This window comes from Oryzias latipes, chromosome 24 (genome assembly GCF_002234675.1).
Source record: "Oryzias latipes chromosome 24, ASM223467v1".
Lineage (NCBI taxonomy): Eukaryota > Metazoa > Chordata > Actinopteri > Beloniformes > Adrianichthyidae > Oryzias > Oryzias latipes.
In genome coordinates this window covers 17131153-17149347 of record NC_019882.2, presented here as the reverse complement: position 1 = coordinate 17149347, position 18195 = coordinate 17131153, and the positions used below count along the sequence as shown (strand labels likewise).

The window sequence follows — 18195 nt, the reverse complement described above, 5'->3', positions numbered from 1 at the left end:
AGCTAACTCTGTTATCGCACAATAAACGGTGTCCGTGCTTCAGTTTGGAGGTGGCTGTACATCAGGAGATACAGCCGGTGTTTGCAAATCTGCCTCCGCAGTCAACGTGTCCTTGGACAAGATGCTGAACCCCATATTGACAGAAAAAACAGAGTTTTTAAAAACTAAACACTGTGTAAATGTGTATCTGAACGCAGGAGATGTTTGCTGATTTAAGATATGCCAATATCTACATTAACCAATATTTGATATTTAAGTTTTGCTTTCCTCTATTACAGTGATGGCAAGTCTCCTGTTTTTAAATTGATGTTGAAATTTGGGTGTTAAATAAATGTGGTTTCTCTACCATGAATCACTGCTTCACAAGTCTAGCAAGCAGCTAGTTTGATCTTTGTTTGTGAGATTTTAAAATAACTCACTGTTAAGGATCTTTTACTGAAGCCTGGATGTGTTCACAGCCAACATGGCTATAAAGTATATGTGGTTATGGGTGGCAGTTTAGCTCAGGCGGCAGAGCAGGTCATCCTATAACTGGAGGGTTGACAGATCAATCCTCGCTCTTCCCAGCCAGCTGTCGCCCCCCTGAGCATGGCTAGTCTGCAGCCCACCGCCCTCCCAAGGGATGGGTCAAAATACGGAGAAGAAATTCCCCATTGTGGGAAAAATGAAGTATCAATTCTTATTATTAAATATATTGGGAGAAACTATCATCTTATTCAATGCCTAATTGCCTTTTTAAAACACCTTTCTGCCTGTACTAACATTATTTTGCATACCTAGGAAATATATGCAAATGCACATATTCATATATTTGAAACTATATACAGATAATCCACATTCCTGTAAAAACTGTATCAACTTTTTACTTAAAGTTTGCAAATGCGATAGTATTTATACCTTTTTAAAAAACTTTAATCACTGCTTTAAATTTTAGTCAGACGATTCAGCTATTTAAGGTCATTTTATTGCACCACCTTTTTTACTCTTACAGTAACATGCTTTGATGAAGATTTGCTCTATTACTCAGTTACAAAGAGTTACTATATATTGTTTTAATTTTTTCAGTAGACTTTTTGGACAACAATACAAGTTTTACTGTTGTCTGAGAGACTTTTAACAAAAGGATAATGATATTTTGTTAGTTTATTCAAATTTACATTTTAGTATCTATAAATACCTCATTTAGTCACTTTCATTTTTTTTATTGCTGCCAGATTTCATAGCTTGTGGACAAAACCAGATCTCATTTTCAAATTGTGACTTAATATTCAATAGTTATGGTGTATCCCTTGTGCTATCCTAGGCACTTTAACGTTGGGAGTGGGGTCATCTAGACCCACTAGACAGTGCTCTGAACCTTTTTTCTTCAATGATTTGTGATCTTCACTGGTGTCCATGGATTACATGAAATCTTTCCACCTTTATCCACCTTTGTCATGGTAGGGAGAACACGTCAATGCAAGGGTGGGGTCAGTTAAGATGGCATAAGGGTTAACAATCCCAATTAACAAAGTAATAAATAGGTCATTTTTGCTAACGTTAAAGCAATAATTTTTCGATCAGTACTGTCAAATTTAATTGTAGCATAGCATTACAACTATTAGTGTACTTTTTTAGTCCCTTAAAAACATTGTTGAGAGACTTGTAATTCGTTTATTTCAATATAATTGAAATCTTTAAAAATTCAGCAAATAAAATGGTAAACATTGTCACCACACTCTGTGTCATATAATTTTTCTACTGTCATTTTTATTTATTGCTTTATTGTTTAAATTTTAAGTCTCAAGTTCAGTTTGGTACGGAGCCCCTAAAGGGCCATTGATGAAAAAGTAAAACAGTAAGTAAAACATTTTTTTTTTAAGTAAAAAGGAAAAAAATAAATTACTGGTGCGCACCAGTTAGTTTCAGGTGCGCACCAGTTAGTTTCAGGTGCGCACCAGTTAGTATCAGGTGCGCACCAGTTAGTTTCAGGTGCGCACCAGTTAGTTTCAGGTGCGCACCAATTAGTTTCAGGTGACATAATGACATTGTCAGTAATATTTCGTGTTTTCAGAAAGTTTACAAGGTCCATATCCTCAACTTTAGCCATTCTCAAGACAACTGTGGCTACTTGGTGCACAATGAGCAAGCAGGTCAACTATCTGATATCGTCTGATACTAACTGGTGTGCACCAGATACTAACTGGTGCGCACCTGAAACTAACTGGTGCGCACCTGAAACTAACTGGTGACCACCTGATACTAACTGGTGCGCACCTGAAACTAACTGGTGCGCACCTGAAACTAACTGGTGCGCACCTGAAACTAACTGGTGCGCACCTGAAACTAACTGGTGCGCACCTGAAACTAACTGGTGCGCACCTGAAACTAACTGGTGCGCACCTGAAACTAACTGGTGCACACCAGATACTAACTGGTGCGCACCTGAAACTAACTGGTGCGCACCTGATACTAACTGGTGCGCACCTGAAACTAACTGGTGCGCACCTGAAACTAACTGGTGCGCACCTGAAACTAACTGGTGCGCACCTGAAACGCACCTGAAACTAACTGGTGCGCACCTGAAACTAACTGGTGCGCACCTGAAACTAACTGGTGCGCACCTGAAACGCACCTGAAACTAACTGGTGCGCACCTGAAACTAACTGGTGCGCACCTGAAACTAACTGGTGCGCACCTGACACTAACTGGTGCGCACCTGATACTAAGTGGTGCGCACCTGAAACTAACTGGTGCGCACCAGTTAGTTTTTTTTTCTTTACTTCAAAAAAATTTTTTTACTTCAAAAAAAAATTTTTTTTCCTATCAATGGCCCTTTAGGGGCTCCGTAGTTTGGCGTTTGGTTTGACACAAAATAAAAACACATTGATTCATTTGTCAAATTTACATCACAAAACCAAATTTGCCTGGCTATGAAAAATACATTAGTTTAAAAAGGTGGAACTTTGAAAAAAAAATTTTTTTTCATGATGCATCCATGTAAATAAAGGAATTTAAATGTCAACGTTTAACCCAATTTTAACCAGAAACAACGCACTAACCCTCCTGGACGATAGGGGCGCTATTGCTGTTGAGACCCTTTTATGACAACCAAAGCACGGCGTTGAGTTGGCTGGTTGTCGGTCGATCGAAGGTAGCCATGGCTCGAGTCACAGCGCTGCTGCTGCTACTGCCGGTTCTACTAGAATCGGTTTATTCTATCTCTTTCTTTTTACCGGTCAACTCCAGAAAGTGTCTGCGGGAGGAGATCCACAAAGATGTGCTCGTCACTGGAGAGTATGACTTGACCGAGCAACCAAACACCAAAACTCATCTCAAGGTGAACTCCGACCTAAGGAGGCTAACCCTCTTTATTCAGCCAGCAATGATTGTATACCTGTGAAAAAAATCCCCACTGATGGCATGTTTTAATCGATAATTATTGTTAAATAATGAATGAAGGGAGGCCAAATGCTGTTAGCATTCTTGCTAAGCTAGGCCGGAAACTCGTTTTCCTGGTTTTAGCGGCTAAGGACTAGTTAGCTTTCCCTAGCTCGTTCGTATATTTCCACCCTTTTCCTTCCTTGTTTAACCTAAAAACATGTTATCGTGTTTATAATTAATAATTAAAACGCTTGAATGTGCTTTTACCGCGGCATTTCAGTGTGTTTATGCGAAACTGTCGAGACGATGTCATCATATCCATTTCTCTGCTGTACACGTCAGTCTTACCGTCCATTCAGACAGCTGCCTTAGCCTCTCATACATTCATTTAAGGATAATTTGACCGGTTCTTGTCCTGCCATCAATATATATATATATATATATATATATATATATATATATATATTTAGCAGCCAAACACGTTTTTAAAACTAAAACGGTAAGCTTGAAAATTAATATACGTCATTTTCTAAACATTTAGCAATACTCTCTATTCATACTTGCATTGGAGCGCTTTTTGTAGGGCCTTACCATAACAATCACCCCGAAAATGGTAATCTGTCTTAAATTATTGTGTCAAAATGTGCTTCATTTTTGTGATTATTTATGAAATATCTTAAAAATGAAGAAGAAGGCGGTAGAGTCTCCCCTAGAGTGACCACCCTAAGACTTTAAAAATGGGGCTCAATGGCTTCTCTCTTTGAATTTGGGATCTAAATCCCAACCTATTAAGTTCCACCTCTTCTAACCTCACAATTGGTATCAAAGTTGGAACCAAACTACGAAGCCTGTGGTGCGATCTCATGACAGGACAATGACAGGCGGGCCACCTCTGACTGCCAACTCGCAAGCAGCGCAAAAATGACCTGCAAATTTAATCTGCTCTAGTTTGAGAAAAGTTCAATTTGATCTTTGTTGACACCGGTGAAGGACATGTTTGGAGCTGTCTGTTAAATAAGCATTACATTTTGCTCTAAATGACCTTAGTAGTCACATTTATCTGGTGTAAAGTTGTAGGAACCCTGATTGAGAGTAGCTGGAACTGGCTAGTTAGACAATGAAAAACAACTGGAGTTGTGTCAAATTTCAACTGCTGAAACACTGAAAAGTACTAATCTGCTGATTTCTTTCTGGTCGTTTATCATTTTCTGTTTTTTATATAGATCACAGATTCATCTACCCACACTCTTTATTCCAAGGAAGATGCAACTAAAGGAAAGTTTGCCTTCACCACAGAGGACTATGACATGTTTGAGGTGTGCTTTGAGAGCAAGTCCCCGCTGGGTAAGTACGGTTTTAAGGACAGGAAAGCAGAGGCATTCAGAGTGAAGGAAGAATGGAAGATTTAGGTTTTTCTGTAATTTATGTCGATTATAATACAATTACAATGTCAGAATATGACAGAAAACCAACATTTTGCTATTAAAAGTTTAATTTTATGTTTGATGTGACTTTAATTTTGCAGGAACTGGAAGAGTGCCCGATCAGCTTGTTAATCTGGACATGAAGCACGGTGTGGAAGCCAAAAATTATGAAGAGGTACGGATCAAAAACTCAACCTGAACGTCTATTTATCCAGAAATACACCGGAGATTTATTAAGATCATCAAACAGACTTTGTCCAATATCAATATTTAGATTTTTGTTAATTTATTATTGAAGATAAAACACCAAACTCCACAAAAAAAACCAAACCAGCACCATGAGGAAGAAGACTTTCTGTTCTCTAGCTTTTTACTGTTTGCCGGTCAGGTCCATTAAGCAGCTTGATCCATTGCAGGTTTTGGTACCTGCTATTAAAGGCTGTTCTGACGTAAGGTTGATGGTGTTTGAACAGTGATTTTCCCCTACAAACAATTAGCTCATGGTTTTCACTTAAGCTGTGTGTTCTCTTGCTGAAGGCGCACGATTTTGTGCAGGCCGTAGGAACCAGTAATGATTGTTGTCTCTACGGGTCACTTTCTGTTTCTCTTTTTTGTTTTTGTACGAGACTTTTCAGTTTTTGGTAATCAGCCTCATTTCTGGGATAAAGCAGTGGTCTCTGCCCTTTTTCAGAGCACGGACCAATCAAATGTCAGACCACGTTTTCACCGACTGGCTGATGTGGGGGCCCAATGTGTTTTTTTTTGTCCTTTAGCTTCTAGTTTTCTTTAGCTTTTAACAATACAGGTTATCTTCATCCTCTGTAAAATATCTGCCGCTGCTTTAAACTAGATTTTGTGTAGGACCCATTCAAATGTGATATATATGAAATCCCATATTTGTCAAAGTGGAGCTAAAAAATCCGTCACATTTCAACTTCAGCTTACTCTGACTTCTAAGGAGGGGTGGATGAATGCAAAAAAAACCTGTCTCTAAAACCTTTTATTTCCCAAATATAATAATAAACGGGAATCCACAGTTTGAGCAACTTTTTTAGCAGCATTTTGATAACATTAGACAGCCAGCTGATGAATATTCGGCATAAATTTTTTTTAATTATTATTATTATTATTATGTCCAAAGTATTTGGAGTAAAGACTCCTGGTTTTTGTCCGTTAAATGCAGATTTCTTTTATTTTAAAGTCAGAGGCTCTGCTTCTGTTTCCTCTCTGGATAGTTTCTGCCAAAAGAAACTTTCCAAATAAGTTTGTTTAGAGTTGAATCTGCTGTCTTGGAGGTTTTTGACTTGGTGACTTTAAGAAAGTAGCGCATATATTTTTGACACGTGACTGAGCGGCTTGACAAGCGTCAAGAATGAGTCGGATGTGGTGGAGAATCCAGGAATTGGCCAAAATTTAAATTCCCTCAGAACCAATTAATATACAATAAATAATGCGGCCCGGCACCAACTGTCCCACGGTCCGGTACCGGTCTGCAGGGGGGGTTGTGGACCACTGCAATACAGCACAGGCAGCTTACACATAAAATCCTGAATGAAAGTGATGATGGTTGACGTCTACAGGTAGTTTGACTCCAGTATGTTTTCATTTTCGCTCATTTCATTTTATCAACTTCACCGGGTTTAGCTTTTACTGCTGAGCTGTGAAGCTCCGCCCCGTTTACTGGACTGAATGACCATTGTTCCACCCCGCCCATAAGTTGTTGGTTTCTTCTTAAAAAGTGTTTGATGGGAATTTTCTACGAATGTCAGCGCTGCAGGGAAACTTTCACAGGTGTTAAAGAATGACGTTAGAGGCAATTAAACAGGTTGTTGCAATGCAGCGGCATGATGCAGTCGGATGCAAACTCGCTGATGCGTTCACGGACATCACGGTCAAATCACAACTACATCAGTGCATCCTTAAAGATTCTTTTTACATTTATAAATACCTGCTGACATCAGCGATGTGTGAAACGGTGCACATTCCCCCAAAATAAGTCAAGGTTTTATGTATTAAAATACCTTTATAATTGGTATAAAAGCATTGCATACAATTATTTTAATTACACAAATTAAATTGTAATTTTTATGAAAATATAAACAGATTTGTATGCAACAAAAAGAAATATAAATTCTATGAAGGTCCCCTAAAAAACCTTTTACTTTTTAAGGATCCATTTGGCCAAGGTTGAGCCATGTGGGCTTAATTTTGTTTTTAGATGTGATTTAGTTCGGCATCACAGTTTTTTTCCAGCTCTTTAAAAACGTCAATAAAATCCTAGCAAGAACAGAAGTGAGAGCGGATGACATGTTCAGTTCCGCCCTCTGCTTACGCTGACCTGACAGGCTCTGCACGTCAAGGAGGTTCTTCAGAGGTGTTCATGGCTCAGGGCGCATACCTGTCTCCAGGTAACTGGGTGGAGCTTGTATTCATGGATGTCTGCGGTTTCATTCTTTTGTACAAGTGTGCAGACTGTTCTGTAGAGGTTGTTCTAGAAATGCTAACCAACAGTTGCACAACAATGAGGAATGTGTCCTTGGCAGATGCGAGCTCTTCTTCCTCCTCGTCAGGATTGAAGGCCGCTTTGTATCCGACTCGTTTTCAGACAGATAACAGACCAGCCACAACCAGCCGCAGTCCTGCCTGTAGTTTCCCTTTGAATGCAGGTTTATACTCTGCTACCCCATGATGATGGGCCAGAATGTTCAAGCTCTTCCTGCTGAAACAGTCTTCCATTGAAATATTTCAACACTAGAGTCATTTCAGTTTAGAAATCCCAGACACTTATGTGTGCTTCAGCAGAAATTTCTGGATAAGATGGCCAGGATATCTGTTTCTGAATTTTCCAAAGTGGAATCATCTTATTTGCAATCTGGCTGAGAACTGTAAAAAGTCAAAGTTCATCTACAAAAAACCTTTTAATGAGTTTTTACAATGTTTAAATTGTTTTAAATCGTTTCCAAACTTTCATTTGAACACTCTTGGATGATCTGGGTGTAATTAGAAGCTTTATTGCATTTCCTGAAACCTTTAAATGGTTTCATTTTTACCTTGGATTTCCAAATGGGAAATGTATTTCCTGTAAGTAGAAAACCAAGATGTCTCTGACAGCTGCTCTGGTTCCCAACACCTGTGCCCAAGAGTGACACCTGCTGGACACAGATGGGACAGACATCCCTTCAACACTTTCTCTGTTCTGCTGCTGCAGATCGCAAAGGTGGAGAAACTGAAGCCTCTGGAGGTTGAGCTGCGGCGGCTGGAGGACCTGTCAGAGTCCATCGTCAACGACTTTGCCTATATGAAGAAGAGGGAGGAGGAGATGCGGGACACCAACGGTTAGAGAGCGAACCAAATTACATTAAAATGACGTAAAGCAAATGTTTTAATGTTCCACATGTCTGTGTCATTCTGCCTCCTCTCATCAGAGTCGACCAACACGCGTGTTTTGTACTTCAGTATATTCTCCATGTGCTGTCTCATCGGGCTGGCCACTTGGCAGGTCTTCTACCTGAGGCGCTTCTTTAAAGCAAAGAAGCTGATCGAGTAGAGCCACTTCCTCAGGCTGGAGGCCTCGTGGGACGCGCCCCAGCATCCACCCTCCTTGGACTAGCTTCAGCAAACAACAGCAAGTCGGGTTAAGGAGCTCAAGATCTGAATTTCAAGGCTGATGGTGTCATGGATGTCCTCTAGAAAAAGATACTTATATAGTGGGTTGGAACATGGGAAGCTCTGCAGGGCTTTGAATGTTGCAGCCGACTTGATAAGAACCTGTTTCTTTGATAAGTTGAGCATTGGATTTTTTTATTTTTGAGCTCCGGTTGAATGAATGTGCCATGAGCAAATGTCTTTCCCTTTCTGTTTAAAAAAACAAAACACGCCAACCAACTCCCATGCTCAGTTGGGGTTCAACCATGAAGGCTGTTTCTACCTGTTCTCTGTCTGAGATGATTGGAAACCACTGAACTCCTGCTTTGTCACTGACTTTGCAAACATGTTTAGTAGCTCAGTTTAACCGTTTTTGTATCCATGAGGCATTTTCTACTTGGTCTCTTCTTCATATTTTTGTTTGTTTTCAGATGAATAATCTGTTGACTGTAAATTAGGGCACTTCCACAAATCTTCACGTCTTGTTTTCAGGACACTTGAGAATCCAAAATAACAACTCGTACCCCGACTCCTACAGCATTTCTGTCAGACAGAGGTGGTTGGACGTTGTGACAAGAAATGTAAAAGTATCCAAACTTAATTTTTTTTTTTTTTGTTAAATGTAAAAACTTGAGGTTCCATAACAGAACTTGGAGATCCATCCAGTCTTTCTTTCTTAGTTTTGAGGTTTGGGTTACGTGAATGTGGATGAAAGAAGATGCTCGTTGTTTTCTGATGGGTTCAATTTTGTAAATTTATTGGGCTTTTATTCAATAAAATAGTGGATGGATTAACCATTCCTTTGTCATATTTTGGGGAAGAAAATTGCTTTAGGAAAATAATTAATATTTGAGGTATTTTTATGTGACTTACATGTTGGAAAAATATACATTCATATTTTGGCTGACAGTTTCTTGTATAATTTGTAATATTTAAATGCAAGAGACGTTTTAAGATTAATCTGCATAGTAATAGATTAAAATGAAGACTAAATCCTTGTTTTGACTGAAAAATTTGACTTGGAAAAAATTAAATCATTATTGACTCAAAGAAGATGGAAATATTTCTCTCATTGTCTCACAGACCTTTTTTTTCTCTTAGCTAAGAACTTAAACAAAAAAAAAAAGTATTAAAGAGGAAGAAATTATCATACTAAAAACGTAACCCTAAAGGATATTTACCTGAAATATTTCCGCTTTAACATTTCAAACCTCAATGCTTTTACAGATGATCCGATTATTATCTGCATATAGAAAAAAATCTCATCTGATAGTTTATGAAAGATCACCTTCTTGTCAGGAACCAGAGCGCAGAACAGATCTTGTGTGAGAGCAATATTTAAATATATTTGCAGCTCATAAAAAATGTTTTAAATTGTGTTTAACAAATCAAAACCCATTTTCTGGCAGACAGATTTGCAGGTTCACTAAATCCAAACCTATTTATTGTTCAATCATTTAAAAACTCTACCAAGCTCCTCCCAAATCTGTAAGTCCTTCATAAAGGGTTAGGGGTTAAAGTCCTGATAACCCTGCATCACATCATCAGACAGATGCTGCAACTGCTTGAGGCCAGAGAATCCATTTATGAACCAATGCACTTGTCGTTGTAGCATTTTAAAACATTCATTTCAGCTGAAAATACAGTAAAAACCTGCTTTTTAAACCTTTATCTATCTTGGGACAAAACCCAGAGACAAAATGATAAAAATGCTCCCAGTAGTGGTATCTTGTGAGGATCAGATGGCGTTTCTTTACACATGAACTTCATTCTGGAACACTTTGAACAGAATGTGTTTGTAGAATATACTTTATACACTTCTCTTCTTCTCCATCACATTGTCGAATCTTGCATCGCCCCCTAGTGGTAACATCAGAACACAACATGTTCCTCTTTTTACTCAAATAAGAATGCAACCTACATAACTGTTGTAGTGAATTCATTCTTTTGCAGGAACGCAGCAAACAGTAAACTGGGTTTACTTCTGCTGAAAACTGAAGATCACCGTCTCAGCTGTAACAGAAGCTGCAAAACCCACTTCTGGCCATACTGTGATCATCCACCAGTGTGATTGCATACTTACATTCCCAAACAGCAGTCTCAAAAGAACCCACAACGTCAATTGCCACCTTGTCTTATGGCAAAGAAGGAAATGGCGCCGGTACAAGTGGAGCTGCAGCAGGAACTGCAGTTTTATCACTACTTTGACACAGTTGGCACCCTTTAACGTGTTGTATCCCTTGGTCATCCCTGCCAGGCCACTAGTACAAATCTCTGAGTCTCTGCTTGGTTCTTGCAAAGCCTTGATGACCTTCATGTGCCAAAATGATCAGTTGGTGATGTAAACTGACTGGAAGAATAAGTTGAGGAGCTCTGAACACATTATGTGTTGCACGGAAAACTCCTCTGTCAACCTGAAGTATGGAGGCACATTTTTGGGCAATGCAGCAGATGAGTGAGGGAAACCCTTCACGAGCCCTCTTGCCGTCAGACATTCTGTCACTCTGGTCCGTCTGATGGCATGAAGGGTCAGAGCCACTCATCCATCAGTCAGTCAGTCCGCTCCATACTGTTTTCCACATGTAAAATGTCAGACACATAGCTTTTGTGATCCACCGCCACAGGATCATTAATATATTACATTTCGCATTAATATAAATACATAAATGGATAAATAAATAAAGATATTTAACATTTTTGTAAGGTGTTTGTTTTGATGTAACGCCCTGTTTTAAAGCCACCAATCAGAGAAAAGGACCGTCCCCCTCACCCGGAAGTGGTTCGAAAGTGTTTCCTCCTTATCCTTCTGACAGAGCGAGGGAGTTGTTTTTTGGCTTGAGTGGGCTTTTTAATCGGAACCATGCCTGGTCCAGACAAAGAAACAGACCTGACGGAGAGGCTGGAAGCCTTCCTGTCCGATCTGAAGCGTGGGGGCAGCGGGACCGGGCCCCTGCGGAGCTCCGCGGAGACAGCCCGGGAAACGACAGCCCTGCTCCGCAGGATCACCGCACAGGCCCGGTGGAGCAGCGCAGGTGGGTCAGGCTGCTCTTTTAATTCCACACCTCCAAGTCATAGTTTGGAAGCGTTGCCATGGTCACAAGAAAGGAAAGGGAACCCTAAATTGAATGCAGCAAGCAAAGACGTTGCACTGAATGAATTTCAGTGAAAAGGTGGAAATGTTAAAAAATTCTTAAACTTTTGACCAGTTTAACATGTGTTTGAGTAAAAGCAAAATAGTATTATTCATATGTGATTGTTTGACCTCCAGTAAGAGAGGATTCAACCAATTTAACACAAATATTCTTTTTTACAAAGTTTTTTTACTTTATTTAGATTTTTCCGCCCTTGGAGGATATTTTAATTAATATTTATGTGTGTTTTAATTAGTCTGTAAAATAAAATAAAACTGCCAACATGAAATCAATCTGTAGACAGTCTCTATGTTGCACAAGAATGACCAAAATAAAAGAAAAAGTTTGATCTTGTTTCAGGTGATTTGATGGAAATAATCCGAAAAGAGGGAAGGAGAATGACGGCCGCTCAGCCCTCGGAGACCACGGTGGGGAACATGATCCGAAGGGTCCTGAAGATCGTCAGAGAGGAATACGCCAGGTGAGGATTCCCCCAGAACTCACCTGTGTGTTTCAGGCACACGCAGAAAGACTTATTATTTATCAGACTGAAAATCCTCACCAAAAAATACTTCATTTAATACGTTTATAGTTTCTGTTTCCATTAAAAACATTTTTCATGGTTTATTGGTAAAAAGTTCTTCTGGTTGTATGTTTTGAGTTTCCTTATACAGTTCTGCTCAGAAGTTTACAAATCCTGGAAGAAATTAAGGATTTTAAACGTTTTTTAGAGAACAGGATTGATAACACAAACTTGTTTCACTTGTGGTTAGTGGTTAGATTAAGCCATTTATTTTTAAACGACAGTGTTCACACCTTGAAATCATAAGAACAACAGAAACTCCCCAAATGACCCTGTTCAAAAGTTAACATACTCCAGTTCTTAATACCTTGTATTGCCTCTTTTTGTATCAATAACAGCTTCAGGTCTCTTGTGGTCGTTGTGGATGAGGTTCTTGATTTTCTCTAATGGTAAAAGGCAGAAAACTTCAAGTTCCTTTAAATTGTTGGGCTGTTTAACTTGACGTCTCCCCAGAGTGGCTCAATAATATTGAAGTGAGGAGACTGAGACAGCTACTCCACAACCGTCTACATATTCTGTTGGAACCAATGACAGGTGGGCGTGGCCTTGTGGTTTGGATTGTTGCGTCCCATGAGCACCCCCTGAGCTGAAGAAGTGCTGGTTTTCCTCCAGTATCTTCTGATAAAGTGCTGCATTTATCCGCCATCACTGTGCCTCTGTAGCTCACACATCCCAAACCATCAGCGATCCACCTCCGTGTTTCACAGTAGGAATAGTGTCCTTTTCATCACAGGCCTTGTTGACTCCTCTCCAAATGTAGCGTTTAAGGTTTTGGCCAAAAATGTCAATCTTGGTCTCATCACTAATGGTCCAGAAGTTTGGAGGCGTGTGTCTGTTCTGTGTGGCATATTGTCAGCTGCTTTTTGGCGTCAAAAAGGTTTTCTTCTGGCGACTCGGCCGTGCAGCCCATTTATTTTTCCAGGTGCCTTTTTAATTGTACATCTTGAAACATCCACACCACAGTTTTTCAGAGGGTCCTGGATCACAGCAAGGTTATTATAGTTAACGAAAACGAACGAAAAAACTAAAACTAGAACTGAAAAAACATTTTCGTTAACTGAAATAAAAATAAAACGAGAGTTTTAAAAAAAACGAAAACTAACTAAAACTGTTTGTTGTGTGTATAAAACGGACTGAAACTAAATAATATTAACCCCAAAAAAGACTTAGTTTTCATCTTTGTTAATACATAAGTCTTTTGGGTTGAAATAAAATCTATTTACTTCACGCTGCTAGTTTTACTGTGTATTTGACCCCTGCGGCATCACGTTGTCTGTGACGTCACATGATGTCTGTCAGACACTGCCGGTTAGCGTTGTCATAGACATTTACATGAGCGTGATGGCTGCATTAAAAGTTGGGAGAAAGCGGGAGAGTCCTATTTGGGACTTTTTTTAATATAACAGTGTCGAAAACTAAAGTAAGTGCCTTGTAGTCGAAGCAGGAGACAAAATTTGTGGAACGCTCCTCTAAGGGAAAAACCCTACGAATCTAAAAGTACATTTAAAAAGCGCACACAAAAACGCAAATCAACGGTACCTAGACAAGCTAGCCTGTCGCCCGCCCTCCCCCGAAAAAGAAGCGAGAGCAGATAACGTAATGCTGTTATCGGCTGTTGTATTTTAATTTAAGGATGGTTGTCCTTGTGTCCTCTGAATAATAAGTGTTTCAAAATGGATCTTTGATTGAGTTTTTATTATACAATACTTATTCTGGTGATTTTGAATCATGCACCTGACAAATATCCTAATTTACAAAAAAAAAGAAGAAAAAACTAAAACTAACACTAAAACTAATAAAAACTAAACTAAAACGAAGCAATTTCAAAAAATAAAAACTAGTAAAGCTGCCTCTAAAAACTAATTAAAACTAAATAAATTTAAAAACAAAAATTCAAAACGAAACAAAAACTAAAACTAATAAAAAATCCGAAACTATTTTAACCTTGGATCACAGCTGTGGGGTTTTTCTTTGCATCCCTAACGAGTTTTCTGGCAGAAATGTTCGTGATGGTGGTTTGGTTTCAATAGAACCCCTCACATTTGAACACTGCTGACTGGCATCCTCAGTTCCATAAATATCTTCTTATCCCTTTCCTGTTTAGTACAGATCAGTTACCGTTCCCGTAGATCTTTTGACAAGCTTTCCCCATGGCTCAGGATCCACAAATGTGTTTCATAAAAACAAGGGAAATGATCAGATTAGATACATTTAAAATCACAATGAAAAAGAAATCATTATGGTTGTTATGGTAACTAAATACGTGCTGCTTTTTTTGTTTTTTTTTTTGCGACCATACTGGGCTGATTGCACATCTGGTTTGGTGCCTCTGATTCCTCCAGGTTTTTTTTTTGTTTGAACCCTTTGCAGGTCTCGAGGGAGCAGCGAGGAAGCAGACCAGCAGGAGTCTCTGCACAAAATGCTGACCTCTGGAGGACTCAGTGAGGAGAACTTCAGGCAGCATTTCGCTTCTCTCAGAGCCAACGTCATCGAGGCCATCAACGAGTTGCTGACTGAGCTGGGTAATTTATAATCTACTATCAAACTTGTATCTGGATCTAAATTCCTCAGAAACAGTTTCCTTTTCTTTATTTTTTTTTATTTAACTTTAAGAGGGAACGACGGACAACATTGCCATGCAAGCTCTGGAGCACATCCACTCCAACGAGGTGATCATGACGATCGGGCGCTCGCGCACCGTGGAGGCCTTCCTCAAAAACGCTGCACGCAAACGCAAGTTCCACGTCATCGTGGCGGAGTGCGCCCCCTTCTGTCAGGTATCTGCAGACCTGAGATGATCGCTTCTCCCATAAAAGGCGGTTTTAAAATGTAGCCTCCCATCAGGGACATGAGATGGCGACCCACCTGTCCACAGACGGCATCGAGACGACTGTCATCCCAGATGCCGCCATATTTGCCGTCATGTCCCGGGTTAATAAGGTTGGTCAGGACAATAAACATGTAAAGATGGTGGGATTGGGATTTGCAGCTGAGTTGGGTGATGGTCTCTTTGCAGGTCATCATCGGTACTCAGACGGTTCTGGCTAACGGCGGTTTGAGGGCCGTGAACGGGACGCACACTCTCGCCCTCGCAGCCAAACACCACTCCACACCGCTCATCGTCTGTGCTCCAATGTTCAAGCTCTCCCCGCAGGTGAGACGCCCTCAGAGAACTCTGACTTCCACGGTTCTTCAAACACAGACCATTAAACTTCTTACTGTCTTCAGTTTCCAAATGAAGAGGACACCTTCCATAAGTTCGTCTCCCCTCATGAGGTGCTCCCTTTCACTGAAGGTAACAGCTCCCCCCCATACAACCACTTTTATGTTTTTGTCAACTTTACCAGATTATTTGTGTTTCAGGTGAGATCCTCTCAAAGGTGAACGTACACTGTCCGGTGTTTGACTACGTCCCTCCTGAGCTCATTACCTTGTTTATCTCAAACATTGGAGGACACGCTCCGTCATACATCTACCGTCTGATGAGCGAACTGTACCATCCGGAGGATCACGAGCTTTAATCCACCTAACAAATAAATTATCCTAATTGTTTCTGCTTCTGTTTCTTTGTATTCTCTGCCCCAAGGATGTTCATCCTCAACTCAAAGGGATTTTTTTGTTAGTTGGTTGAAATTCAAAAGAAAAATATGTTGAGTTTCACTTTTAAAAGATCATGTTTTACTAAAAAAATCGTAAAAAGAAATAAGGTATCCGTTACTTTAAGACTGGTTTTCTTATATTTGCTGAAGGCGTCTTGTGTTGGACAGATTTTACTGTTAAATTAGGGGAATTATGATTAAGGATGGGAATCAAGAACTGGTGCTTGAACAATTTCTTGGAAGCGCACTTTATTTCAAACAATTTAATTTTAGATTCTGGTCTGTCAGGTACTTTGGGAAGCTTGTGTTGTGCAGTTTTGTAGCAGAAAACATAGCAGCTAAGTGGCAGAAAGGTTTTAAAGTTTGGTTTCATTTATTGAGTAAAATTTTCTACTTGGTACAGAATAACCAGGTCCACAAAATGAAACAACTGAATACATATGAACATGGTGGTCTATACAGTTGCTTCTGTTCTTTACCAAACAATTTTAAACTGGATCTGATCCAACAATTTCAAATATTAGATTAGATTAACTTTATTCATCCCACAATGGAGAAATTCTCTTATCTTCAGCAGCAAAAGAAGACATTCAGAAATACAAACAGCAAAAAAGGGGCATACACAGAGGATATAGTGACCTTCAGAACAACATTATAGATAAATAACATCAGAAAACATTATAGATACTCTGACAAAGTAAATTAAATGTAAACAAAATTAAATAAGTACAAATACACAGCAAAAGCAACTGTTAAAGAATAAAAAAACAGCTGAAAAACGACTACAACAGTTTGTAAAAATAAATAAAATTAGTAAATGAAAAAGACAAAACACGCGAGGGTCCGTGGAGTGTCGCTGTAACGCGGTGTTGGACAGTCTGATGGCTGTGGGGAGGAATGACCTGCTGTAGCTCCTTCTTGCACTATGGGTGTAACAGTCTGGTGCTGAAGGAGCTGGTCAGCGCCTCTACAGTTTGGTGCAGGGGGTGGGAGGGGTATCCATGATGGATGTCAGCTTAGCCAACATCCTTTGGTCCCCCACCTCCTCCATGTACTCCAGTGTGCAGCCCAGGACAGAGCCGGCCTTCTTAACCAGTTAGTTAAGCCTCCTCCTGTCTCTGCCTGTACTGCCCCCCCGCCCAGCACACAACTCCATAAAGGACCACTGAGGCCACCACAGTGTCATATCAATCTACAAGTACTATATGGAATGTAATCCCATATATTGACCAACTTGGTGGAGTAAACATTTTTTTACATTGTAATTATGAAGTAGATAAGCTCGCTTTTCACTGCCAGACTTTCCTCTCATGGTTATTTATCTACAAACACAACTCAGTTATTGTCAGAAGTCAGAGCTCTGTCTCCCCCTTTGGTCACCGGCAGGAACCGTCTCCAGAAATCTTCAAGTGGATCCAGCCGTCTTTATGTTGTTTTTTTTTATATGATCTGGAACAACAAATATATTATCTATAAACACAAATTTATATTCTTTGATTGCTGGTTCCTAAATAAATAATTGATCAACACTTAAATAGTTTTAAGTGTTTATTGATATTTTCCTATTTTCTTATATTGATCCAATTAATTCTGGAGAATATCCTAAGGTTTTTGGTGCAAAATCTCTTTTTTTATCCACTATTGGAAAAATCTGTTCTACACCGCATTCCAGGAAATATAATAGAGACATTAGAGAACTTTTTCAGAAAAATACTGCAACTTTGCCATGTGTTAGCCAGGGGGGTTACAATAATAAAACAACAAACAAAAAATCAACATATTATTTTGTCAACCAGAAACAGTTGATGGGTTTTAATTGTTTTTTGTTGATACTGAGTGAAATAGTGTGTAAATACTGTCTGATTTTAGCAATACATTTAAAGAAATTTGGATATTTATTGCTAATTTTTGTTTTTTAAATAAAATGCTATGTTAATAAAATCAGGAGTTTTATCAGATAGAATTGCAGAGATAGCTTAGTATCAAAATCAAGCAGAATGTTCTTTGATTTTTTTGAGACAAAGTTGTTAAAGTTAAAGTTGTAACATCAATTTTCATCCACGTGGGGGAGCTGTAGAGGAGATGATAGAAAGGCAGAAAGCGAGCCTGCTGTGTTGTCATACAAACAAGTGTTTAATGTGTGTTTTATGTTTTTCAGTATCAAATCATAAATAACAGAAGGGCTGAGATGCAACCCTTCCCTGATGGTTAGAAGGTTGCACTTGAGTAACACAATCCTCAAACAGGACATTTTAAGTGATAGTGATGAAATTTAACTTGAAAAATTATACACATACAGTATAATAAAAAATCATTCAAAATCACTGTCATGATTTTTTTTTAGCTACTAAAAATAGGTAGGACATATTTCACAAAAAAAAACAAAAAACAAACAAACAGGACAAAGATCAACACACGAGCATAAAAGTGTTACAGCTATGGACATTTGG

General features: G+C 39.2%; 2 protein-coding genes across 2 annotated transcripts; both read left to right on the top strand.

Annotated features, from left to right (window-relative positions):
* The first annotated feature begins 3083 nt into the window (after positions 1 to 3083).
* Positions 3084 to 9429, top strand: tmed10 (transmembrane p24 trafficking protein 10). Its single transcript, XM_004083763.4, has 5 exons — positions 3084 to 3319; positions 4587 to 4707; positions 4889 to 4962; positions 7996 to 8122; positions 8213 to 9429. Exons 1-5 carry the CDS (start codon positions 3140 to 3142, stop codon positions 8332 to 8334), a joined length of 624 nt encoding a protein of 207 aa, XP_004083811.1. The 5' UTR covers positions 3084 to 3139; the 3' UTR covers positions 8335 to 9429.
* A 1775-nt stretch (positions 9430 to 11204) lies between these two features.
* eif2b2 (eukaryotic translation initiation factor 2B subunit beta) lies at positions 11205 to 15700 on the top strand. The gene is made up of 8 exons (XM_004083762.4): positions 11205 to 11464; positions 11924 to 12044; positions 14517 to 14668; positions 14760 to 14923; positions 14991 to 15086; positions 15163 to 15300; positions 15375 to 15441; positions 15510 to 15700. The coding sequence occupies exons 1-8, from the start codon at positions 11293 to 11295 to the stop codon at positions 15665 to 15667; spliced, it is 1068 nt and encodes a 355-aa protein (XP_004083810.1). The 5' UTR covers positions 11205 to 11292; the 3' UTR covers positions 15668 to 15700.
* Positions 15701 to 18195: the final 2495 nt, after the last annotated feature.